This window comes from Coregonus lavaretus, assembly GCF_964263955.1.
Source record: "Coregonus lavaretus genome assembly, chromosome: 32".
NCBI lineage: Eukaryota > Metazoa > Chordata > Actinopteri > Salmoniformes > Salmonidae > Coregonus > Coregonus lavaretus.
The window spans coordinates 12,786,650-12,813,788 of NC_140019.1; the positions used below are offsets into that span (position 1 = coordinate 12,786,650).

Sequence of the window (27,139 nt, forward strand, 5' to 3'; positions counted from 1 at the left end):
GCCAATGAGTGATATGTACTGTACTTCAGTAAGGTTGGCTTCTTAGCGTTCATAGCAATGGTTATCAACTGCACCGCAGAAATGGAAAGTAAATCACAGAAAATAGATGTTGTGGTGGCAGCTGCAGAGAAGTACTTGGGGTACGAGATTTGACTTCAGAAGAGTTACAGCGTATGTAGAGTGGTTGTGTCCTGTCCTCTCATGTGTTGGCCTGTGGTAGGATCAGATAGGGTTAAAGTAGTGGAATAAGGTGATGGGTTATAATGAGTATAGGGTTCGTTGGTAGGGTAATTCAAGTATATGTATATTTTAATGTTGTACTTTTTCACGGTTCCCCTTTCCCATTTTGTATCACGAAGTGTAATGAATCTATACCATAGTTCAGTTGGTGGCGGTAATGCAACATATTGGATGCCAACCGCCGTTAAACCTCACCGAAGAAGAAGATCCGTTTATGTAGTCCTGCTGAGAGTGCGCTGGACTACAATGCCCAGTGAACAAATGCGCAAGACGCTTTGCAGAAGTAGTTAGTGCGCCTGCGTAGAACAAACGGTCGCGCGCAAGATTTCAGTTTTGTTTGAATGACTTCGAGCCTGAGGAAAAGACAATAAGTGGATTTTTAGCTATGTAGCTAGCAATGGCAAAAGCTTCCAACCTGACGAGGACAGAGTTGGACTCATCATTAGAAAGCAATTTGTCAGTTTCTAGCCGAACTTCTAACAGAAGTTTGCGAGTGGCAGAGAAAGAAAGAAGAAAGAACCAGACTGGGGATCCATTTGTACTTGCGCTGAAGTACTTCTCAGAAGGTAGCTAGGGGAGCTAACGTTAGCTAGCCAGCGAGTATACTATTGCTTGCAGAAGGCAAGCGTAGCTAACGTTAATGTTGTAGCTGACGTTACCTTTTAACCAAAGTGAACTAGTTATCTGACCGTATGGCAGACCAGCTTCTTGCTATGTCAACTTGCCAGACCCCGCCAAGTCTTCTTGTTTTGGAAACACCCGTTTACTTATCTTTGGGACATAACATAGGAACAACCAATACATAGACTGCCGATGTTGTGTTCCAAAGTTACCTTTTACTGTAACTTATTTAGCTAACGTTAGTTAGCTAATGCATAACCAGTGTGGGTGGGGTATAGCTAGACTGAACAAGGAAAGGAAAGTATGGAGTATGCACAATTTGCTAGTCATCATTTCGTTACAAGTACAACAATTGCATATAACTAATTTATTATTCAACATATGTATTTAATGCTAACGTTAATCACACATAAACATTAAGAGGATAGCTAGCTAAGGTTACATGTAACGTACAAAATATATATAATCGTGATTGGAAATTTTACAGCTGGATGTTAGCTACTAACATTGTTTGTTATGAATTAAGTGCATTGGAATTGAATAGCTAGCTAGCTACAGTAACTAAAGTGCATCCAGTCACAGAATGTCCATGATTTCAGATGAGTTGTTTATTTTTTCCCTAGTGGAGGCAGGTACACAATGCTTCGGGAACGATGTGTTGGAGAGGAACCTGGTGCTGGTGGAGAGAGTGGGGCTCAGTCGAGGACTCCCTCCTGAAGCCATCTCTGTCATGCTGGACTATGCTATGAGCTTACGTATGGGTACGAACAACCAGCAGCCACTGCAGCTACAGACTGACCTGAAATATAGATTTACACTGATGAATTAATTTGACCATACATAACATTTCAGCGCTTTGCTCTTTCTCTTGCCCTGAACAGGAGGTGTGACGTGTGTTCGGGTCCTGAAGTTTCTAATCCCAGCAACCGTGGTGCCACAGGAGGCCGTTGTTCAAGCAGTGGCGTGGTTATGTGTCGGCAAGATAGCCATCAGCACACAGGTAAAGAGCTCCTCTGTCTCAAAGGTCTGTAAGTCACACTCACAGATTTAAAGGTTGACACTGAAGACTGACCATAACATTACAATACTAGTGTCATCAGAATTGCTCTGTGTCCTCTTTCCCTTTACGAGCTTGAAACTGGTGTTATGGGTGTTTTCCAGGTTATTTTCCTTCGGTGGGTGCTAACTGTTTTTGACATGATTGACTCCAAGGACCATCTTCGAGCCATCTATGGCTTCATCTTCAGCTTTGTGACTGAAGAGAATTTGGTATGTGCAGGAGTCGTATTCCCCCTTGCTCTGATGATATCAATGAATGTCTTGAGTTTTTACATTGGCATTAGATTGCATTGCTATTTAAATAATGATGGATTTGATTTGTGTTTCAGTCTCCTTACATCTGCCATTTGCTCTACCTTTTGACAAGGAGGGAAAGTGGTATGTGACATCTTGTTACTCAATGAACCATTACCATAAGGTACAAATTGTTCCTGCAGCACATCACTCTTAGTTTTTTCTTGTGTTTTTCTTCTGTCATAGTTCGGCCATTCAGAGTCAGAAAACTGTTGGACCTCCAAACAAAAATGGTACAACAAATGTTTTTTGTTGTTTTTTAAGATGTTGTCAACTTAATACAAGTGAATGCATGGGAGACTTCTAACAATTGTATTACCATTATGAAATACTGGCAGGGGGAGAAAATACTTGCATATTGTTTGTACCTCTCTCTACATAATTCTCAAAAATAGTTAATCCTCAGTACCATTATCAGTAGTTGCACTCTGTGAATGATTGCTACATCCATCAAACTGAGAGTGCAGTCCCTGTGGTGAGCATGTTGCACTGAGAGTTTCATTAATTTCCTCTCATCTTCTGTCTCCCCAGGGAAGGCAGCCGTTCCTGTTGCACTTGCTGTCATTGTACAAGGTGTTTTGCCCCGAGTTGGTGACGCTTGCTCTTCCATCACGAATGAGGGTTAGTACACGGATCACACCTAGTGATCTCTTTCCATTGCAAAAAACACACTTTGTCGTTCACCAAACATCAGGGTTGGGGTCGATTTCATCCATATCCGATCTGGATGTAAATTGAAATTCCAATCCAACTCTCTTCATTGAAACCCTGAAAAACATACGTAATGTCAACGTGTATCTTTTCGGCTGTCGTTCAGAGTGGGTTTAAGAACCACAATTCCACATGGAAGGCGGCGCTCAGTGCTGTCCAGAAGAGGAACAACGGCCAGGTGTCCTCTGACATCAGCCTGACCCTCGGGCTCAAAGACAAGACCAACTCCAGAAAGAGGGTAAGGCCATGAGCTATGGCACACCATTGACAGTTGACCTTAAACACCGTCTTTATAAAGTGTCCTAGTGCTAATGTATAGCGGTACCTTTTTTTTGCCTTTACATTTTTTAAATCATTAGGGGTCAGGACATTTTGCCCTCCATAGACCATGAGATTCATTTAGTCAAAGGCCCTCCTTGCTTTTTGGATCTATCTGGAAATAGACACTTTATGTGGCACTGTCATAACCTAATGAACTGTTTTCAATATACTGACATTCCTATCAGAAATTTCATCACCTGGAGTTACCATCGCTGAGCTCGTCTGTCCAGAGTAACTCCTCCTCCAGCAGAAGCAGGAAGGTCTTCCCCCTGGAGCAGCTCCACTCCTTTCCACAGCTGCTGGACAACCTCCACTGCATAGAGGTAACTCTCTCCTTCTCTCGGTCTCTCTCTGTCTGTCTCTCTTTCTCACTGTCTTTCTATCTAAGTCGGTCTCCCTGTCCCTCTCTTCGATCTCTTTTTATCACACACACACACACACACACACACACAAGCCTGATTAGTCACACAGTGATATGGCCATGAGGTAACTTGTTTTTGCTACAGTTAAATATGGCAGTATTATTTTTGGATGATATTATATCGATATTCGACTCCAAGTATCAATTTGTAAAAAAAAAAAATATATATATATATATATATTAGTTTTTGCTATTGTAGGTAGCGTTAGCTAGCTCTAGTTGGCTGTACCTGCGCCTAAACTTCATCATTTTTCATCCTATAACCTGTTCTCACGCTTTTTAAATAGTGAACCAACATGTTTTCAGCACTTTTATTTCCCTGACTGGTCAAAACTTGTTTTCTCATGCTCTCTCTTGTCTCGATGTATAGTGTGTTTGGAAAATAAAATCGCAAATAAAAACGCAATATCGAAAAAATCGCAGTACATGCATGTCGGCACCTAAGTATCGTGAGGTCCCTGGCAATTCCCAGGCCTAGCTATAGTGCGTAATCGCATGCTACAGCTGGACAAAATATAATGTTGTTGAAACCCTGGAGAGGCTGAGTGCACATTTTTTCTTTCTTCTAATATTCCTTTCTAGTGGAGCTTCAGCATGAAACAGGTTTGTGTGTGGCAAGCACATGATGGAGCAAAGTGACAGTCAACTGATGAGGAACGGGGCTGTCTTTTCGTAGTGAGTTAGGTTATAAATCATGGGCTCGATAGAAGCAAAGCCTACTGTCTTCAGAACTGGATAATAATTGCTTTATTTGCCTCATCCTCCTCTCTTAATATTGTATGTTCAGTCTCTCATAAAGCTGTGATTGAGAATAGCCTAGGCCTATAGACTTCGACTCGTTCTTGTTCTTTTTGAAAGGGGCGACTTTACGATGCCTTAGGTTATTGGAATATAACTTTAACTTGTCTTAAAGCTTTTATGATAGGCCTAGTAGGAAATTGGCCATTTGGTTTTCAACCTCGCATGGAGTGATTTTTAAACCCTGCACAGATGATCTATTTCTTAATAAGCTTAAACTTGATTAAACGTGTCATTTAAAAAAAGATAGGCTATTGATATGGTTTCTTCTCTCATTATTAGTCCCCTGGCTACCTTAGGTTTTTAGGCTATTCAAACAACTTTCTTAGATGGAAGTCCATTAGATTGATTTATTGTTTGATCAGGAGAAAGCCATGCATGCATAAAACGATGAAAGGTTAGCCTACCAGTAGCCCAAAGTCATATTCATATCGAATGGAGAGAGAAGGGAATATAGCCACGTTTTTTTTAAACAGCTAGACACAATGTAGTTAAGTAGTGTCCGTTATATACAGTGCCTTCAGAAAGTATTCACACCCTTTGACTTTTTCCATATTTTGTTCTTACAGCCTGAATTTAAAATGGATTACATTTTGATTTAGTCACTGATCTACACACACTACCCCATAATATCAAAGTGGAATTCTGTTTTTAGACATTTATAAAAAATAAAAATAAAAACCTGAAATGTCTTGTGTCAATAAGTATTCAACCCCTTTGTTATGACAAGCCTAAATAACTTCAGGAGTAAACATTTGCTTAACAAGTCAGATAATAAATTGCATGGACTAACTCTGTGTGCAATAATGGTGTTTATTAACATGATTTTGTTTTTATGACTACCCCATCTCTACCAAGCACAGATTCAATGACAAAAACCAGGGAGGTTTTCCAATGCCTCGCAAAGACGGGCACCTATTGGTAGATGGGTAAAACAAACAAAAAAGCAGATATTGAATATCCTTTTGAGCATTGTGAGGTTATTAATTAGATGGTGTATCAATACACCCAGTCACTACAAAGATACAGGTGTCCTTCCTAACTCAGTTGACCGAGAGGAAGGAAACCACTCAAGGATTTAACCATGAGGCCAATGGTGACTTTAAAACAGTTAGAGTTTAATGGCTGTGATAGGACAAAACTGAGGATGGATCAACAACATTGTAGTTACTCCACAATACTAACCTAAATGACAGAATAAAAAATATTCCAAAACATGCATCCTGTTTGCAATAAGGCACTACAGTAATACTGCAAACAATGTGGCAAAGAAATTAACGTTTTGTCCTGAATACATTTACATTTTAGTCATTTTGCAGACGCTCTTATCCAGAGTGACTTACAGTTAGTGAGTGCATACATTTTCATACTGGCACCCCGTGGGAAACGAACCCACAACCTTGGCGTTGCAAGCGCCATGCTCTACCAACTGAGCTACAGGGAACTACATTTTTACATTTTAGTCATTTAGCAGACGCTCTTATCCAGAGCGACTTACAGTTAGTGAGTGCATACATTTTTCATACTACAAAGCGTTATGTTTGGGGCAAATCCAACACAACACATCACTGAGTACCACTCTAAATATTTTCAAGCATGGTGGTGGCTGCATCATGTTATGGGTATGCTTGTCATCGGCAAGGGAGTATTTTTTTGTTGGGATAATAAGAAAAGGAATAGAGCTAAGCACAGGCAAAGTCCTAGAAGAAAACCTGGTTCAGTCTTTTTCTCCAACAGACACTGGGAGACAAATCCACCTTTTAAGCAGGACAATAACCTAAAACGCAATGCCAATTCTACACTGGAGTTACTTACCAAGACGCCATTGAATGTTCCTTAGTGGCCTACTTAACGTTTTGACTTCAATCAGCTTGGAAATCTCTGGCAAGACTTGAAAATGTCTGTCTAGCAATGATCAACAACCAACTTGACAGAGTATGAAGAATTTTGAAAAGATTAATAGGCAAATGTTGCCCATTCCAGGTTTGCAAAGCTCTTAGAGACTAACATGTATAGATTCAGGGGGTTGAATGCTTATCTAATCAAAATATATTAGTGTTTTATTTTCCATTAATAAGAAAAAAATAATTTTTCTTCAATTTGTCAGAGTATTTTGTGTAGATCGTTGTCAAAACATGGCAATTAAATCAATTTTAATTATACTTTGTAACACAACAAAATGTGGAAAAAGTCAAGGGGTGTGAATACTTTCTGAAGGCACTGTATATAACTTTTTTTTATAGGTTTAGGCTATAAGGCCCATGCATCAAACGGGGAGAGCAAGCGAGAAACAATATTCTGACTGGACATTTTGAGCCGCTTTGGTGGAATTCTCCGCTCTGTCTAGCCTACATTCCTCTCTTGTATTCTGTATATAACATATTTATTGAAATAGGCTATAGCAAATAGGAATAGGCTAATTACCCGACTCCGTTCTTTACTGCGCAGCGCCAGTCAAGTTCAAATAGGCTAAACCATCATCTGTCACATCACAATGTCGTCACCATCGGCAATGGTTGTCAATCATTGTTGATGGACGACACTATCGTAATATCGCCCCACCCTACTGTTTTTCCAAGCCGTAAAAATCAGTTCTTGAAGGTGCCCAGCACTGCCTGTTTCACTTGTAATGTCTTTTTGGGGCCACATGAGGGAGCTATGTCACCAGCACAATTTTGGTTGTATCAAAACAGAACAACTGCTCAACCTTGTCTCCCGCTCAATATGTTGGCTAGCATTGTCAGTGTAATTTGTTTGTTATTACCCAGAGCCATAAAACAGATTCATGAGCTCTCTCCATGTCGTTTGTTTTCTAAATTTGTCATTGCTCTGTTAAAATACTTTATCATGGTTTGTTTGTCCTGACAAGTTATTAATTAACTGGCCAACAGAGATGTATCACAGGGAGCCACATTGAAAATGTTATAAAGTGTTGACAATTACAAAATGGCCGCTCGCAAATACTGTTTGCTTGATCAGATCAAAACGGATACAGTGCTGTGAAAGTATTTGTCCCCTTTCTAATTTTCTTAACATTCTGTATCAAATATGCAAATGTAATCTGATCTTCAACCAAAACCTAAATTAGATCAAATAAACCTGAGTGAACAAATAACACAACAGTTACATACTTATTTCATAAACAAAGTTATGTAACACCCAATGCCCCTGTGTTAAAAAGTAATTGCCCCCTTACACTAAATAACTGGTTGTACCACCTTTAGCTGCAATGACTCCAACCAAATGCTTCCTGCAGTTGTTGATCAGTCTCACATCGCTGTGGAGGAATTTTGGCCCACTCTTCCATGCAGAACTGCTTTAACTCAGTGACATTTGGGGGTTTTCAAGCATGAACTGTTCGTTTCAAGTCCTGCCACACCAGTTGGGATCAATTGGGATTAGGTCTGGACTTTGACTAGGCCATTCCAAAACTTCTAATTTGTTGCTTTTTAGCCATTTTCACGTAGACTTGATTGTGTTTTTTGATCATTGTCTTGCTGCATGATCCAGCTGCATTTCAGCTTCAGCTCAGAGACGGATGGCCTGACATTCTCCTGTAGAATTCTCTTGTACAGAGCAGAATTAATGGTTTCTTCTATTAACGCAAGTCGTCCAGGTCCTGATGCAGCAAAGCATCCCCAAACTATCACACAACCACCACCATGCTTGACAGTTGGTATAAGGTTCTTACTTAGGATAGAGAGCAATCACCGCAGCTGTTAGTGTGCAAATGTACATAGTCAAATTAAAACCCAACCTTCATGTACCCATTGTGATGCACGGATGTTCCAATCTCAGTTTAGACAAGACTGACTTTGTCACTTTGTAGTCAATTTTGACACTAGAATAACTGTTTCTGACTCATATCGATGCCACATAGGGATTGGTTGCTTTTTAAAGGCAGTCGCTCTTTAAGGACATTTACGGTTCACAATACATAAATTCCCCTCACAGTTGAGCTGGGCAATAAGGACAAATCCATATCGCAATAAATTGCCTAAATTGATGCGATAACGATAAATGGAACGATAAGTTTAACATTTTAATGACTGAGTCTGTAATACCAACATGTTTCAAGCAGACCACCATAGTCCCTGTGCCCAAGAACACTAAGATAACCTGCCTAAATGACTACCAACCTGTAGCACTCACGTCTGTAGCCATGAAGTACTTTGAAAGGCTGGTCATGGCTCACATCAACACCATTATCCCAGAAACCCTAGACCCACTCCAATTTGCATACCGCCCCAACAGATCCACAGATGATGCAATCTATTGCACTCCACACTGCCCTTTCCCACCTGGACAAGAGGAACACCTACGTGAGAATGCTATTCATTGACTACAGCTCAGTGTTCAACACCATAGTGCCCTCAAAGCTCATCACTAAGCTAAGGACCCTGGGACTAAACGCCTCCCTCTGCAACTGGATCCTGGACTTCCTGACGGGCTGCCCCCAGGTGGTAAGGGTAGGTAACAACACATCTGCCACGCTGATCCTCAACACGGGGGGCCCTCAGGGGTGCGTGCTCAGTCCCCTCCTGTACTCCCTGTTCACCCATGACTGCATGGCCAGGCACGACTCCAACAGCATCATTAGGTAGATGAGACAGCCTATAGGGAGGTCAGAGACCTGGCCGTGTGGTGCCAGGATAACAACTTCTCACTCAACGTGATCAAGGAGATGATTGTGGACTACAGGAAGAAAGAAAAAAAGAGGACTGAGCATGCCCCCATTTTCATCGACGGGGCTGTAGTGGAACAGGTTGAGAGCTTCAAGTTCCTTGGTGTCCACATCACCAACAAACTATCATGGTCCAAACACACCAAGACAGTCGTGAAGAGGGCATGACAAAGCCTATTCAGGAGACTATAAAAAGATTTGGCATGGGTCCTCAGATCCTCAAAAAGTTCTACAGCTGCACCATCGAGAGCATCCTGACTGGTTGCATCACCGCCTGGTATGGCAACTGCTCTGCCTCCGACCGCAAGGCACTACAGAGGGTAGTGCGTATGGCCCAGTACATCACTGGGGCCAAGCTTCCTGCCATCCAGGATCTCTATACCAGGTGGTGTCAGAGGAAGGCCCTAAAAATTGTCAAAGACTCCAGCCACCCTAGTCATAGACTGTTCTCTCTGCTACCGCACGGCAAGCGGTACCGGAGCACCAAGTCTAGGTCCAAAAGGCTTCTTAACAGCTTCTACCCCCAGCCATAAGACTCCTGAACAGCTAATCATGGCTATCCAGACTATTTGCATTGTCCACCCCACCCCCTCTTTTACACTGCTGCTACTCTGTTTATTATCTACTCATAGTCGCTTTAACTCTACCCACATGTACATATTACCTTAACTAACCGGTGCCCCCGCACATTGACTCTGTACCGGTACCTCCTGTATATAGCCTCCCTACTGTTATTTTAGTTTAGTGCTGCTCTTTAATTATTTTTATTTATCAATTATAATTTTTTGCATTGTTGGTTAAGGGCTTGTAAGTAAGCATTTCACTGTAAGGTCTACACCTGTTGTATTCGGCGCATGTGGTAAATAACATTTGATTTGATTTGATGTGTACCACATTTAATTTTTAAATCCTTTAAACTAGAGCTGGGTGATATGGCCTTAAAATCTTATCTAGATGTTTTTCAAACCTATGGGCGATTCGCTATATATACAGTGAGGGGAAAAAAGTATTTGATCCCCTGCTGATTTTGTACATTTGCCCACTGAGAAAGACATGATCAGTCTATATAATTTTAATGGTAGGTTTATTTGAACAGTGAGAGACAGAATAACAACAAAAAAATCCAGAAAAATGCATGTCAAAAATGTTATAAATTTATAAATGTATCTGTAAGTCGCTCTGGATAAGAGCGTCTGCTAAATGACTCAAATGTAATGTAAAAATTTGCATTTTAATGAGGGAAATAAGTATTTGACCCCTCTGCAAAACATGACTTAGTACTTGGAGGCAAAACCCTTGTTGGCAATCACAGAGGTCAGACGTTTCTTGTAGTTGGCCACCATGTTTGCACACGTCTCAGGAGGGATTTTGTCCCACTCCTCTTTTCAGATCTTCTCCAAGTCATTAAGGTTTCGAGGCTGACGTTTGGCAAATCGAACCTTCAGCTCCCTCCACATATTTTCTATGGGATTAAGGTCTGGAGACTGGCTAGGCCAGTCCAGGACCTTAATGTGCTTCTTCTTGAGCCACTCCTTTGTTGCCTTGGCCGTGTGTTTTGGGTCATTGTCATGCTGGAATACCCATCCACGACCCATTTTCAATGCCCTGGCTGAGGGAAGGAGGTTCTCACCCAAGATTTGACGGTACATGGTCCCGTCCATCGTCCCTTTGATGCGGTGAAGTTGTCCTGTCCCCTTAGCAGAAAAACACCCCCAAAGCATAATGTTTCCACCTCCATATTTGATGGTGGGGATGGTGTTCTTGGGGTCATAGGCAGCATTCCTCCTCCTCCAAACACGTTGAGTTGATGCCAAAGAGCTCGAATTTTGTCTCATCTGACCACAACACTTTCACCCAGTTCTCCTCTGCCAATGAACATCTGAATGATTCAAACTTCAGAAGGGCCTGTATATATGCTTTCTTGAGCAGGGGGACCTTGCGGGCGCTGCAGGATTTCAGTCCTTCACGGCGTAGTGTGTTACCAATTGTTTTCTTGGTGACTATGGTCCCAGCTGCCTTGAGATCATTGACAAGATCCTCCCGTGTAGTTCTGGGCTGATTCCTCACCGTTCTCATGATCATTGCAACTCCACGAGGTGAGATCTTGCATGGAGCCCCAGGCCGAGGGAGATTGACAGTTATTTTGTGTTTCTTCCATTTGCGAATAATCGCACCAACTGTTGTCACCTTCTCACCAAGCTGCTTGGCGATGGTCTTGTAGCCCATTCCAGCCTTGTGTAGGTCTACAATCTTGTCCCTGACATCCTTGGAGAGCTCTTTGGTCTTGGCCATGGTGGAGAGTTTGGAATCTGATTGATTGATTGCTTCTGTGGACAGGTGTCTTTTATACAGGTAACAAGCTGAGATTAGGAGCTTTAAGAGTGTGCACCTAATCTCAGCTCGTTACCTGTATAAAAGACACCTGGGAGCCAGAGATCTTTCTGATTGAGAGGGGGTCAAATACTTAATAAACCTACCATTAAAATTATATACTGATAATTTCTTTGTCAGTGGGCAAACGTAGAAAAGAAGATAGCCCTATTTGGTAAAGACCAAGTCCATATTATGGCAAGAACAGCTCAAATACGCAAAGAGAAACGACAGTCCATCATTACTTTAAGACATGAAGGTCAGTAAATACGGAAAATGTCAAGAAACTTTGAAAGTTTCTTCAAGTGCAGTCGCAAAAACCATCAAGCGCTATGATGAAACTGGCTCTCATGAGGACCGCCACAGGAAAGGAAGACCCAGAGTTACCTCTGCTGCAGAGGATAGGTTCATTAGAGTTACCAGCCTCAGAAATTGCAGCCCAAATAAATGCTTCAGAGTTAAAGTAACAGACACATTTCAACATCAACTGTTCAAAGGGGACTGTGTGAATCAGGGTTTCATGATCAAATTGCTGCAAAGAAACTACTAAAGGACACCAATAAGAAGAAGAGACCTGCTTGGGCCAAGAAACATGAGCAATGGACATTAGACCGGTAGAAATGTGTCCTTTGGTCTGGAGTCCAAATTTGAGATTTTTAGTTCAAACCGCCGTGTCTTTGTGAGACATGATCTCCGCATGTGTAGGTCCCACCGTGAAGCATGGATGAGGAGGTGTAATGGTGTGGGGGTGCTTTGCTGTTGACACTGTCTGTGATTTATTTAGAATTCAAGGCACATTTATCCAGCATGGCTACCACAGCATTCTACAGCGATACACAATCCCATCTGGTTTGGGCTTAATGGGACTATCATTTGTTTTTCAACATGACAACAACCAACATGCATCAGATGACCTGGCCTCCACAATCCCCTGACCTCAACCCAATTGAGATGGTTTGGGATGAGTGAAGGAAAAGCAGCCAACAAGTGCTCAGCATATGTGGAAACTCCTTCAAGACTGTTGGAAAAGCATTCCAGGTGAAGCTGGTTGAGAGAATGCCAAGAGTGTGCAAAGCTGTCATCAAGGCAAAGGGTGGCTATTTGAAGAATCTCAAATATAAAAATATATTTTGATTTGTTTAACACTTTTTTGTTTACTACATGATTCCATATGTGTTATTTCATAGTTTTGATGTCTTCACTATTATTCTACAATGTAAAAAATTAAGAAAAACCCTTGAATGAGTAGGTGTGTCCAAACTTTTGACTGGTAGTGTATATTTATAGAATTATTATTTGTATTGTATTTTATCTTTGTTAATGATATTATGAATAGGAAGGGTGGAGTTATGTCACATGTGCAGTTAACAAACATATATGGAAATGTTTGCTCTCCCCAAAATTACATAGAACTGATTGTAGCATTACTGCAAAAATGGAGGAGGGAAGGGGGATAAGGTAGGGAACTTGTCTGCCTTTTACTATAGACCACAACAGACAAAAATACCAAAATATATCAGTTTTACTTGAGGATAAAATTGTTGACCACGGCACAATACAGGTTGCAAAATAGTTTGGAAGAGATTTTCGATGTGCCGATTCCGTTCAATTTAAATGATTATACAAAATTCTTGCCACAAAGAGACAGCATCATTAGATTACTTTTTTTGGTGTTGCCCCTATGTAGCTTGTTTCTGGTCACAGGTTCAGGAATGGCTGAAAAATCACATTTATCTAAAATGAACCCTACAAATAGCACTGTTGGGAGATTTGGAAAACCATAGTCAATCAATCAACAATATAATAGTATTGTACTTTTAGTTAAAATATTTATCTTTAACTTACAGTCTGTAGATACTATGAGATTAGACATGTTCAGAATTTGTGAAACATCACAGCACATTTGAAAAATAAATGGAACATGGAAATCTTAAGAGGGATTTTTACGGAGATGGGTTGGATGGACTGAGAGTAGCTGAGGGGTGGGGTTTAAAAGCTTGTGTTCTATAATAGTTATGAGTGAAAACACAATGTATAAGTACTATCTATACTGAACAAAAATGTAAAAGCAACATGTTTCATGAGCTGAAATAAAAGATCCCAGAAATGTTCCGTACGCACAAAAAGTTTATTTCTCTCAAATTTTGTGCACACATTTGTTTACATTCCTGTTACTGAGCATTTCTCATTTTCCAAGATAATCCATCCACCTGACAGGTGTGGCATATCAAGAAGCTGATTAAACAACAGGATCATTACACAGGTGCAACGGTGCTGGGGACAATAAAAGGCCACTCTAAAATGTGCAGTTTTATCACACAACACAATGCCACAGATGTCTCAAGTTTTGAGGGAGTGTGCAATAGGCATGCTGACTGCAGGAATGTCCACCATAGCTGTTGCCAGAGAATTGTATGTTAATTTCACTACCATAAGCCACTTCCAGCTTTGTTTTAGAGAATTTGGCAGTACGTCCAACCAGCCTCACAACCGCAGACCACGTGTAAGCCTAGGACCTCCACATCCGGCTTCTTCATCTGTGGGATCGTCTGAGACCAGCCACCCAGACAGCTGATGAAACAGGAGTATTTCTGTCTGTAATAAAGCCCTTTTGTGGAAAAAACTAATTCTGATTTGCTGGGCCTGGAGCGCCAAATAAGCAAACTTATTTCATTTCAAACTTCACATTTCTCTAGTATAGGCTACTTATCATAATGAATGATATCAGCAAAATGCCAGCGATGAATGGTCAGTGTCGATAATTTTCTGTTTATCGTCCCAGCTCTACCTCAAGGAGCCAACGTGTGCAACAAGCTGTTGTGACAGCATTTGCTACTTTTTATGGGCGCAGGACTACTACGGCTGGGCAGGACGTTGGAAAATACAGATCAGCTAGTACTGTCGATCATGCAGCGCAAACAAATCAGCGGCGGCATCGTTGAGGGATCACTGATTCCTTATGCTCGCTCCCCCCGTCATTAAAAGCAGTCGTTTCTCAGATGAACGATGCGTTTGCTCCTTAATTATGGGAAGACTCAGCCATGTCTGTTGACAATCTATTTTCTCTTTATTTAATTATTATGCTTAAGTTCCCATATTACCAGGCAGCTGTTCACACAATAGACAGACAGACCACTCCGTGTGGAGAAATGTCTGAATGCTGCCTGCAACAGACATATCCATGATGGCCGTAGTATGAGGATTAGTAGATGTGACAGATTTAGTCCAGTCAGTGACAGAAAGGTTGCTCACTCAATGAAAACAAGGACACCGGCAACAGAGATCCTCTTATTCAATAATATGAAGACGCTTCAATAATATAATGCTAATTTCCTGACATGAAGCTATTCAGAACATGATGGAGCTTTGGAGTTTGATGGCCTCTCAGTTTGTGTGTGGGTGTGGTTAGGTGGTGGGGTTCATGAATATAAGTGTGTGTGTGTATGTATGTGTGTTTTAAATGTTTTTAAGGGTGAGTGAGTGGTGGGTTTTGATGGGGTTCATACTGTAAGTGTGTGTGTGTGTGTTGACTGTTTTAATAATAATCTCCCCCTCTTCCACAGCTCCCATCCCAGATGGGTTCTCTGCTGGGCTCCAGTCTGGCACTCTGTTACCTGGACTACGTACAGGATGACTCCGCCTTCCTCCGACTCAACTTCTGGCTGGGCCACGCCCTCCATGAGGGTAAAACCAGGAACTTACCATTCACCAACCACTACGACTTCCCTCCATTGTCTCTCTTACATTGTGAAAGAGGGAAGTAGAAAGAAAAAAGCCCAAAACACTAAAATCTCCGTACCCTCCAAATTGACCCTCATCAATTCACAGTAGGCATTTCAAAGCAACCGTCTGACGAACAGCTTTTATGAAAATAAAGAGTTTGGGTGTCAAGGTTGTACAGTCATGGTCAAAAGTTTTGAGAATGACACAAGTATTGGTTTTCACAAAGTTTGCTGCTTCAGTGTTTTTAGATATTTTTGTCAGATGTTACTATGCTATACTGAAGTATAATTACAAGCATTCTATAAGTGTCAAAGGCTTTTATTGACAATTACATTAAGTTTATGCAAACAATCAATATTTGCAGTGTTGACCCTTCTTTTTCAAGACCTCTGCAATCCGCCCTGGCATGCTGTCAATTAACTTCTGGGCCACATCCTGACTGATGGAAGCCCATTCTTGCATAATCAATGCTTGGAGTTTGTCAGAAATTGTGGGGTTTAAGGTCTGGGGAGTTCTCAATGGGATTAAGGTCTGGGGAGTTTTCTGGCCATGGACCCAAAATGTCGATGTTTTGTTCCCCGAGCCACTTAGTTATCACTTTTGCCTTATGGCAAGGTGCTCCATCATGCTGGAAAAGGCATTGTTCGTCACCAAACTGTTATTGGATGGTTGGGAGAAGTTGCTCTCGGAGGATGTGTTGGTACCATTCTTTATTCATGGCTGTGTTCTTAGGCAAAATTGTGAGTGAGCCCACTCCCTTGGCTGAGAAGCAACCCCACACATGAATGGTCTCAGGATGCTTTACTGTTGGCATGACACAGGACTGATGGTAGCGCTCACCTTTTCTTCTCCGGACAAGCTTTTTTCCGGATGCCCCAAACAATCGGAAAGGGGATTCATCAGAGAAAATGACTTTACCCCAGTCCTCAGCAGTCCAATCCCTGTACCTTTTGCAGAATATCAGTCTGTCCCTGATGTTTTTCCTGGAGAGAAGTGGCTTCCTCGCTGTCCTTCTTGACACTAGGCCATCCTCCAAAAGTCTTCGCTTCACTGTGCGTGCAGATGCACTCACACCTGCCTGCTGCCATTCCTGAGCAAGCTCTGCACTGGTGGTGCCCCGATCCCGCAGATGAATCAACTTTAGGAGACGGTCCTGGCACTTGCTGGACTTTCTTGGGCTTCCTGAAGCCTTCTTCACAACAATTGAACCTCTCTCCTTGAAGTTCTTGATGATCCGAGAAATGGTTGATTTAGGTGCAATCTTACTAGCAGCAATATCCTTGCCTGTGAAGCCTTTTTTGTGCAAAGCAATGATGATGGCACATGTTTCCTTTCAGGTAACCATGGTTAACAGAGGAAGAACAATGATTTCAAGCATCACCCTCCTTTTAAAGCTTCCAGTCTGTTATTCTAACTCAATCAGCATGACAGAGTGATCTCCAGCCTTGTCCTCGTCAACACTCTCACCTGTGTTAACGAGATAATTACTGACATGATGGCAGCTGGTCCTTTTGTGGCAGGGCTAAAATGCAGTGGAAATGTTTTGGGGGGATTAAGTTCATTTTCATGGCAAAGAGGGACTTTGCAATTAATTGCAATTCATCTGATCACTCTTCATGACATTCTGGAGTATATGCAAATTGCCATCATCAAAACTGAGGCAGCAGACTTTGTGAAAATTAATATTTGTGTCATTCTCAAAACTTTTGACCACGACTGTAGAACTAACAAATCTGTTTCATCATCCCTTTTTTGTTCTGTTCTATCCCCTGAACGTTTCACCAGTGAAAGCTTTTTTATTTTGGGTTTCAGAGTTTCTGTTCTGCAGCGGGGACGGGGGCTCTGGGAGTTCGTCCGAGGCGCTCCACTTCCTCAACAGGTTGCTCTCCACACAGCACTTCCTCCAGGTGAGCCTCTGCCCCTTCATCGCCGCCATCCAGGCCCCTCTCGCGTCCCGTTCACCTCCCTGCCTTCCCCTCTTTGCCAGATCTGTATCTGTCAGAGCGGGTTAAACTCTTTCTTCTCTGCTCCCACGCTTCTCCCCCGCTGCTCATTAATAAATTATGCCACAGTCAAACGCTAATTTGAGATGCGTATGTTTTGTCTCCCCCCTCTTCCTCAGGAGGGCTTCTCCAGCACAGAGGGCTTCCTCTACAAGTTCCTGAACGTTTGGGACGGTTCGCTCCTCCGCCCCCAGATCCTAGGCTTGCTGAGTGACATCCCCGTGGTCCCCAGTTCCTGTGAGTAGGCCCTGTTCGCTTGGCTGCCTCACGCTCCTCTCCTCCAGTCTCTCTTCCCTAATTAAACAGCTGAACTGTAACGGGGGGGGCACGTGACTACGTTTCCCAGGCTCCCTGGCATATGCTGCCAGCCTGCCATGTGCTGGGGATTGCATGGTTAGGAATGTTGAATTCATTGCTCTCCCCATCTCTCCCAGGTATCAGCCAGCTTCTGTTTGAGCCCCTCATGCAGCTGTTCTTCACCTCCACGCTGTTTTTCAAGGTAATAGTCAACAGAATCCCTCAAAATAGATCCCGCTTCGAATCAAACATAAGAAGCTTGCATCACACCACTGTATCCATGTACAGTCCAGCTATCCGCAGTATTTTAAATCCTGGGTCGTATTCATTTGGCACCAAACAGAAGAAAACATACTGAAACAGGGACCAACTACCTGGACTTGTCCAATGAGAACCGTGTGCTTTCGTTTTCTCATGGAAAAACATTTTACAAATGTTTGCTACGGTGTGCCTTAATGAACACGACCCTGTTGTAGTTCTAAATATCCCTCGTTTTTCCCCACTTTGAATATGTTTCAACTCTAACACCCCTCTGTTGTCTGTCCTCTCTAGTGCAGTGTGATTGACTGTCTGAACAACATGCTGTTGAAGTGGCTGACCTGGCACTCTGTGTACGCCCTGGAGGACGGCCTGGACATCAGTCTCAACAGCCACACACCCATGTGAGTCTCACTGTCCCTGTCCCACTCACTCACTCAGACACGTCCCTGTCCCACCCACTCACTCACTCACTCAGACACGTCCCTGTCCCACTCACTCACTCAGACACGTCCCACCCACTCACTCAGACACGTCCCTGTCCCACCCACTCACTCAGACACGTCCCACCCACTCACTCAGACACGTCCCTGTCCCACCCACTCACTCAGACACGTCCCTGTCCCACTCACTCAGACACGTCCCTGTCCCACTCACTCAGACACGTCCCTGTCCCACCCACTCACTCAGACACGTCCCTGTCCCACCCACTCACTCAGACACGTCCCTGTCCCACCCACTCACTCAGACACGTCCCTGTCCCACTCACTCACTCAGACACGTCCCACCCACTCACTCAGACACGTCCCTGTCCCACCCACTCACTCAGACACGTCCCTGTCCCACTCACTCAGACACGTCCCTGTCCCACCCACTCACTCAGACACGTCCCACTCACTCACTCAGACACGTCCCTGTCCCACCCACTCACTCAGACACGTCCCTGTCCCACTCACTCAGACACGTCCCTGTCCCACTCACTCAGACACGTCCCTGTCCCACCCACTCACTCAGACACGTCCCTGTCCCACCCACTCACTCAGACACGTCCCTGTCCCACTCACTCACTCAGACACGTCCCACCCACTCACTCAGACACGTCCCTGTCCCACCCACTCACTCAGACACGTCCCTGTCCCACCCACTCACTCAGACACGTCCCTGTCCCACTCACTCACTCAGACACGTCCCTGTCCCACTCACTCAGACACGTCCCTGTCCCACCCACTCACTCAGACACGTCCCTGTCCCACTCACTCACTCAGACACGTCCCTGTCCCACTCACTCAGACACGTCCCTGTCCCACCCACTCACTCAGACACGTCCCTGTTCCACTCACTGTCACCCCCTCACTCACTGTCACTCACTCACACTTCCAGAACCTCAGCTCCGTAACTTCCTTGAGTTAAAGACATACAGTGCATTCGGAAAGTATTCAGATCCCTTCCCCTTTTCCACATTTTGTTACGTTACAGCCTTATTCTCAAATGGATTAAATAAAAATAATTCCTCATCAATCTACACACAATACCCCATAATGACAAAGCGAAAACAGATTTTTAGATATTTTAGCAGATCATTCTGCAACTTGATTGGAGTCCACCAGTGGTAAATTCAATTGATTGGACATGATTTGGAAAGGAACACTGTCTATATAAGGTCCCACAGTTGACAGTGCATGTCAGAGCAAAAACCAAGCCATGAGGTCGAAGGAATTGTCTGTAGAACTCCGAGACAGGATTGTGTCGATGCACAGATCTGGGATAGGGTACCAAAACATTTCTGCAGCATTGAAGGTTCCCAAAAACACAGTGGCCTCCATCATTCTTAAATGGAAGAAGTTTGGAACCACCAAGAGCTGGCTGCCTGGCCAAACTGAGCAATCGGGGGAGAAGGACCTTGGTCAGGGAGGTGACCAAGAACCCGATGGTCACTCTGACAGAGCTCCAGAGTTCCTCTGTGGAGATGGGAGAACCTTCCAGAAAGACAAGCATCACTGCAGCCCTCCAACAATCAGGCCTTTATGGTAGAGTGGCCAGACGGAAGCCACTCCTCAGTAAAAGGCACATGACAGCCCACTTGGAGTTTGCCAAAAGGCACCTAAAGGACGCTCAGACCATGAGAACCAAGATTCTCTGGTCTGATGAAACCAAGATTGAACTCTTTGGCCTGAATTCCAAGTGTTACGTCTGGAGGAAACCTGGCACCATCCCTACGGTGAAGCGTGGTGGCAGGATCATGCTGTGGGGATGTTTTTCAGCGGCAGGGCCTGGGAGACTAGTCAGGATCGAGGCAAAGATTAACCGAGCAAAGTACAGAGAGATCCTTGATGAAAACCTGCTCCAGAGCGCTGAGGACCTCAGACTGGGGCGAAGGTTCACCTTCCAACACGACAACGACCCTAAGCACACAGCCAAGACAACGCAGGAGTGGCTTCGGGACAAGTCTCTGAATGTCCTTGAGTGGCCCAGCCAGAGCCCGGACTTGAGCTCGAACGAACATCTAGCTGTTTAGCGACACTCCCCATCCAACCTGACAGAGCTAGAGAGGATCTGCAGAGAAGAATGGGAGAAACTGTGCCAAGCTTGTAGCGTCATACCCAAGAAGACAAAGTACTGAGTAAAGGTTCTGAATACTTATGTAAATGTGATATTTCTATGTTTTATTTTTAATAAATTTGCAAAAATGTATAAAAACCTTTTTGCTTTGTCATTATGGGGTACTGTGTGTACATTGATGAAAAAACTATTAAATCAATTTTAGAATAAGGCTGTAACGTAACAAAATGTGGAAAAAGTCAAGGGATCTGAATACTTTCCGAATGCGCTGTATTTCATTGTCTTCCTCTCCAGTATTCTAACTCTTCACAAACGCCCAATCTGAACCCATCAAGGTTAATGTGGTCTCCAATACATTTTTATTCCCTTCCATTTTCAACTTCATCGCTGGAGGGAAACTCAATGAAACGCAGTGCTGAAATCAATGGCTGTGGTGTGTGGTTGGCCACCTCCTCTCAACCTCCTCGGTTTCTCCTCATCTCTCTCCGCCCGGCCGCATTGCTTCACACTCAGCGCTGATTTGGTTATTGTCTTTTATTGCATTAACCGAGATGGGCGGGTCTGCTGAAGGAGAAATTAATATGATCCAAGGGCAAAGCCCCCTTTTTGACCGTCTCAGTAGTCCCATGCATCATTAGGATTCATGCGCTTCTCTCCTATTATGGCCGTTTTTTTGTGTTGTGTAAGGGTTTACAGTATGTGAATACCCTGCCTCCCCTCCCCAGGAACATGACTCTCTCTGGCTTCATGGACTCTGTCATGGAGCTGGTGCGTTTCGTGGGCCGCCTGGCCACCGTGGGGCTGCAGCTAGAGGGCTGCCACTCCCTGCTCCTCAGCTTCATCCTGGACTTCTATGAGACGGTAATCAATCCAGATTAAGCCAATACATTTCATTTAATACATAAATAAAATAAAATACAGTGCACTCCTCTAGTGATCACACAGGAAAATGTTTGATCTTTATAAGCAGTTGATCATCGTAATCACATTCATTATAAGCAGAATGCACTATGTCAGTTTTTCCATATTCATGCTCCATAAAAAAAAATGACATTACGATATTCGTTCTGTGGTGTTGACCTGTGTGTCCCTGTGCGTGCCGTGCAGGTGTGTGACATGTTCCTGAAGTACGGGCTCCCCCTTGTGGTCATGCCCCCCGTGGGAGTGTTCTACCCAGCCCTGTTCGCCACCGACCCCGTCAGCGTTGACCGCCTCGGCTACATCATGTACAGGTGGGGAGGGAGGAGTGGTGATGTCAACCCCGTTACTATCATGTCAACACCGGGTCTGACAGTGTTGACACTGTGACTCAACACCGTCACGTCAGCGTGTCATCTTTCACACACAAACCATCACTGCCATGTCGTGTGCAAAGCATCTACATGTATGTCAAACTTTCTCCTATATATATATTTGATGACGCAAGTGAATGGTAAGCAGTCTTGGTGCAGCACGCCAACCAGAACACTGCATTTATGATTCATGATAATGAAGGGTCCAGGATGCAGAATTGCACTAAGAGAGAAAATGTTTCGAGGCCATGAAGAATGCAAAAGGCATGCATTACTCAAGCACAAATATCTTGTCGCACAAATTGCTTGTATCCTACATGGGCCTCTGTATACTGAGTATAACAATTCAAACAAGTGAACATACCTCTATAGCGTGACAAAATAGTTTTTATTAAAACAGGCCAAAGATCTGGTCTGATATACATTTACTGCGACTATTGCTACTATGGTTGTTGTTTTATTTATCGTAAAATATTCTGCTCGCAACAAATGGAAATATGTTGTTAACATAACATGGAAAGTAATGTGGTTGTTTTTCTACCCTTAAACAGACGACTAAGGTTATTGCAATTTTTTCAGGTACAAGAAGAACCTGACCTCTGCTAAGTGTCAACAACAGGAGACCAAGGTAATGAAAGCGCTCCCTTTAAGATACGTTTTCTGCTTTGCATATTTAACATTGTTTTTGCATAATCAAGCCATTCAAGGCTCCTCGCGTGGCCAATTCTACCCCTCCACATAATGAACAAAACTATTAGAATTAAGTGCTGATTACAGAAAATGGCAATTTAGGTTGTTACTTCAAACAAAAAACACACCAATTACTTTTTTTATTTTGTATGCCAGTTCTAGTGTATGAAGGAAATTGAATTTTCAAGTAGGTGCTGGCAATTACACTGAACAAAATATACAGTATGTAAATGTCATATTTCCGTTTTTTTATTTTGAATACATTTGCAAACATTTCTAAAAACATTTTTTTGCTTTGTCATTATGGGGTATTGTGTGTAGATTGATGAGGGGAAAAAAACAATTTAATCCATTTTATAATAAGGCTGTAATGTAACAAAATGTGGAAAAAGTCAAGGGGTCTGAATACTTTCCCAATGCACTGTAAATGCAACATGTAAAGTGTTGGTCCCATGTTTCATGAGCTGAAATTAAAGATTCGAAAATCTTTCCATACACACAAAAAGCTTATTTCTCTAAAATGTTGTGCACAAATTTGTTTACATCCCTTTTAGTGAGCATTTCTCCTTTGCCAAGATGATCCATACACCTGACAGGTTTGGCATATCAAGAAGCTGATTAACAGCATCATCATTACACAGGTGCACCTTGTGCTGGGGACAAAAGGCCACTCTAAAATTTGCAGTTTTATCACACAACACAATGCCACAGATGTCTCAAGTTTTGAGGGAGCGTGCAATTGGCATGCTGATTGCAGGAATGTCCACCAGAGCTGTTGCCAGAGAATTGAATGTTCATTTCTCTACCAAAGCCGCCTCCAAAGTCGTTTTAGAGAATTTGGCAGTACGTCCGACCGTCTTGACAACCGCAGATCACATGTAACCACGCCAGCACAGGACCTCCACATCCGGCTTCTTCACCTACGGGATCGTCTGAAACCAGCCACCCGAACAGCTGATGAAACTGTAGGTTTGCACAACTGAAGAATCTCTGCACAAACTGTCAGAAACCGTCTCATAGAAGCTCGTCTGCATGCTTGTCATCCTCACCAGGGTCTTGACCTGACTGCAGTTCGTCGTCGTAATCGACTTAAGTGGGCAAATGCTCACCTTCGATGGCCACTGGCACGCTGGAGAAGTGTGGGGTTATGGTATGGGCAGGCATAAGCTACGGGCAACGAACACAATTGTGTCCCAGTTCTTCCATGGCCTGCATAGTCACCAAACATGTCACCCATTGAGCATGTTTTGGGATGCTCTGGATCGACGTGTATGACGGCGTGTTCCAGTTCCCGTCAATATCCAGCATCTTTGCACAGCCTTTGAAGAGGAGTGCGACAACATTCATGAGGCAAATGGTGGTCACACCAGATACTGACTGCTTTTCTGATCCACTCCCCTACCTTTTCTTGTATGTATCTGTGACCAACAGATGCATATCTGTATTCCTAGTCATGTGAAATCCATAAATTAGGGCCTAATGAATTTCAATTAACTGATTTACTTATATGAACTGTAACTCAGAAAAACCTTTGAAATAATTGCATGTTGCATTTATTTTTTTGTTCCGTGTGTGTATATATACAGTGGGGAGAACAAGTATTTGATACACTGCCGATTTTGCAGGTTTTCCTACTTACAAAGCATGTAGAGGTCTGTAATTTTTATCATAGGTACACTTCAACTGTGAGAGACGGAATCTAAAACAAAAATCCAGAAAATCACATTGTATGATTTTTAAGTAATTAATTTGCATTTTATTGCATGACATAAGTATTTGATCACCTACCAACCAGTAAGAATTCCAGCTCTCACAGACCTGTTAGTTTTTCTTTAAGAAGCCCTCCTGTTCTCCACTCATTACCTGTATTAACTGCACCTGTTTGAACTCGTTACCTGTATAAAACACACCTGTCCACACACTCAATCAAACAGACTCCAACCTCTCCACAATGGCCAAGACCAGAGAGCTGTGTAAGGACATCAGGGATAAAATTGTAGACCTGCACAAGGCTGGGATGGGCTACAGGACAATAGGCAAGCAGCTTGGTGAGAAGGCAACAACTGTTGGCGCAATTATTAGAAAATGGAAGAAGTTCAAGATGACGGTCAATCACCCTCGGTCTGGGGCTCCATGCAAGATCTCACCTTGTGGGGCATCAATGATCATGAGGAAGGTGAGGGATCAGCCCAGAACTACACGGCAGGACCTGGTCAATGACCTGAAGAGAGCTGGGACCACAGTCTCAAAGAAAACCATTAGTAACACACTACGCCGTCATGGCTTAAAATCCTGCAGCGCACGCAAGGTCCCACTGCTCAAGCCAGCGCATGTCCAGGCCCGTCTGAAGTTTGCCAATGACCATCTGGAGGATCCAGATTCCGTCTCTCACAGTTGAAGTGTACCTATGATAAAAATTACAGACCTCTACATGCTTTGTAAGTAGGAAAACCTGCAAAATCGGCAGTGTATCAAATACTTGTTCTCCCCACTGTATATAGCTCTGGGTTCAGACACGCCAATATGTTTACCCCAAATATCAGACTTAACAAGAAAAATGGGTCCGGTAAACGGCATGCAAATTTCAGCGCGTGCAAACATTGGAGATAATGGACCCAGAGACACCCGACCCTGTGAAATTCCACGAGATGGGCTATTTATTTAGCGACGCGCTGATTGAGTGTTTAAACTACGTCTCCATCGCTCTCTTTTTCCTCTCTTCTTTCTTGTCATCTCCCCATCACAGCAGGCGTTTCACATCAGCAGGCAGACGTACAAGGAGTTTAACCACTACCTGCTCTTCATGGTGAGCTGCCTGTGGAACTCCAAGATGTTCCTGCCAGGCATGGCCATCGAGGTGGACCAGGAGCTCCTGGCTCTCAGCAAAGTCCCCGAGCCCCGGACCAGCTTTGACCTCATCCACCACCCTGCCTTCCTGGGCTACGCCCTCGACTTTCACCACAAGGTGAGTTTAGATTAGAATTTAGATTCAATTAATTTTTGTGATCATTTAATTTATATTGTGATTTACATATTGCAATTTGCCAGGCATTTTATAATGTTCAGGTCTGTGAAACCAATTTATATACTGTATATAATTTCCATAAATGTCCACATAACTATTTATGCTCAGTTTATATATGAAGTCAAATTTCCAAACTTCAAGAGAGCAGCCATCCTCTCCAGTTGAGTTAATAAAGTTTAAGGTCGGACAAGGAGATTAATGTGGTATTAATGTAAATTTTATAGAAGATCAGAATCAGTTTATTATTCATGACATTGCATGAGACTTGCGTTTTCATCATGTTAAATAATCCAAGTACCTTCTTTTGGTCCGAAACCGCCTTAACACCCAGTACACTGTTCTACTGAGGGGGAAACTGTTGAATATTAATAATTCTCTCTTTATCAGTGTTGGCCAGAGAGGAAGGACATGGACCTCAATTCCATCAAGGTACCACAGTCCTATTACTTCTTCCAGGTTTTTTTTATATACGTGCACTGATGTGCGTTTGAAGTATGCCATTCATTTTTCATGATAATTTCTATTGATCAGCGAGCCATAGTATCAGGGATGGGAGTCCTGGATGGCCTGTATGTATTTGATGGTCTGTAAAGCGCTCTTTCTTTCTGTCTGTAGGCTGGGAAGCAGTGGGACTGGTACCTGGAGTTCCTCTTCTCTCAGGGCTTTCATGGCCTCCAACAGTTTATCCAAAGTAGCATCAACCGGCGCTCTGTGGCTGGAATCAATGGCCAAAGAGGCAGCCAGCCCACAAGCAGGTAAACGACAGGCCTAACGGGAGGAGAAAACACAAAAGACTCTGAAACTTCTCTGTGTTGTAAAATACGTGTACATATTTTATCTCGCCATATTCTCCAAGGAAAGATTCACAAGAGACTTGTCTTTTTCTCTGTAAATAGCCACTATTTTTAATCCACTATTTTTAATCCTGACTGTATTTTTATTTAGTTTTGTCCATATTTTAATTCCGCTTGGTGTTATCTGTTCTCTTGTATAGCTTATCCATCCATCTATTATTTATGTGGAACTTGCACATTAATAAGAATACATTTCATCGTATTTTTTTTATTTTTTTTACTAAAGCATCCCCCTGGTCTTTTACTAAATTACACCAATGCTCCTAAAAACAAACATTCAACATGCGGGAACATGCACACGTGTGTACTAATGAAAATGTGAATATCCTTTCTATTAAAAACCATTGGTAGAATTCATTAAGGGAGAAATCATCAGTATCTATTGCAGTTACTGGCTCAACCATCTGGAAAACAAAATGTTCCCTTAATTGAAGGATCCATCTGAATAGTTAATAGGCTCTCCAGCTACAGTACCTTGGAACATGCTGGGTGCAGGGAAACGCACCATTCTCACTGTGCCACCACAGACTTTCCCTCTGAGCACAACCATTACTGACAATGGGGTTAACAGGTGTGCTGTGTTTACACTGCATGTATTATGGCTGTGTTCATGTCAATATATTGAGTAAATTCTTCAGCCCATGGTTCCTTTTATTTTTCAACGTAGTGGTATAGCAATGTCAATGTAATGGTCAATTTCACATAAATTGCTGACTGTCCACCAATCCATCATAATTGGACCATTGCTGTGTCTAGCCCCCATTTTCTGCTGTTTAAACTAAGTACCTCAATTTCAAAGGTGAAAGTTTGCATTAGCTCCTGTAGCCTGTTTTTGTGTGCTTTGAATATTATAATTCCCTTCAACAAATAAAGTTTTTCTCATGCAGTGATGGCAACTCACAGAGGGGATGAATATTTC

The 27,139-nt window shown here is 42.9% G+C and overlaps 1 protein-coding gene across 2 annotated transcripts; it reads left to right on the top strand.

Annotated features, from left to right (window-relative positions):
• The first annotated feature begins 540 nt into the window (after positions 1-540).
• On the top strand, positions 541-27,139 carry LOC311107346 (centromere protein I-like). Of its 2 annotated transcripts, none has more exons than XM_084149832.1 (20): positions 541-806; positions 1,485-1,622; positions 1,743-1,861; positions 2,023-2,130; positions 2,250-2,298; positions 2,401-2,447; positions 2,746-2,835; positions 3,032-3,163; positions 3,432-3,569; positions 15,083-15,203; positions 17,055-17,149; positions 17,365-17,482; positions 17,680-17,744; positions 18,095-18,204; positions 21,085-21,220; positions 21,467-21,591; positions 22,231-22,279; positions 25,091-25,306; positions 25,754-25,795; positions 25,982-27,121. In XM_084149832.1, exons 1-20 carry the CDS (start codon positions 638-640, stop codon positions 26,123-26,125), a joined length of 2,211 nt encoding a protein of 736 aa, XP_084005958.1. In that variant the 5' UTR covers positions 541-637; the 3' UTR covers positions 26,126-27,121. The 2 variants fall into 2 exon arrangements, with proteins under 2 accessions (XP_084005958.1, XP_084005957.1); XM_084149831.1 differs by having other exon boundaries at positions 543-806; positions 25,088-25,306; positions 25,982-27,139.

Coding starts and splice junctions, on each gene's coding strand:
- LOC311107346 (XM_084149831.1), top strand. CDS start 638: ATGGCAAAAGCTTCCAACCTGACGAGGACAGAGTTGGACTCATCATTA. Junction 807..1,484: donor GCTGAAGTACTTCTCAGAAG/GTAGCTAGGGGA, acceptor TTTTTTCCCTAG/TGGAGGCAGGTACACAATGC. Junction 1,862..2,022: donor AGATAGCCATCAGCACACAG/GTAAAGAGCTCC, acceptor GGTGTTTTCCAG/GTTATTTTCCTTCGGTGGGT.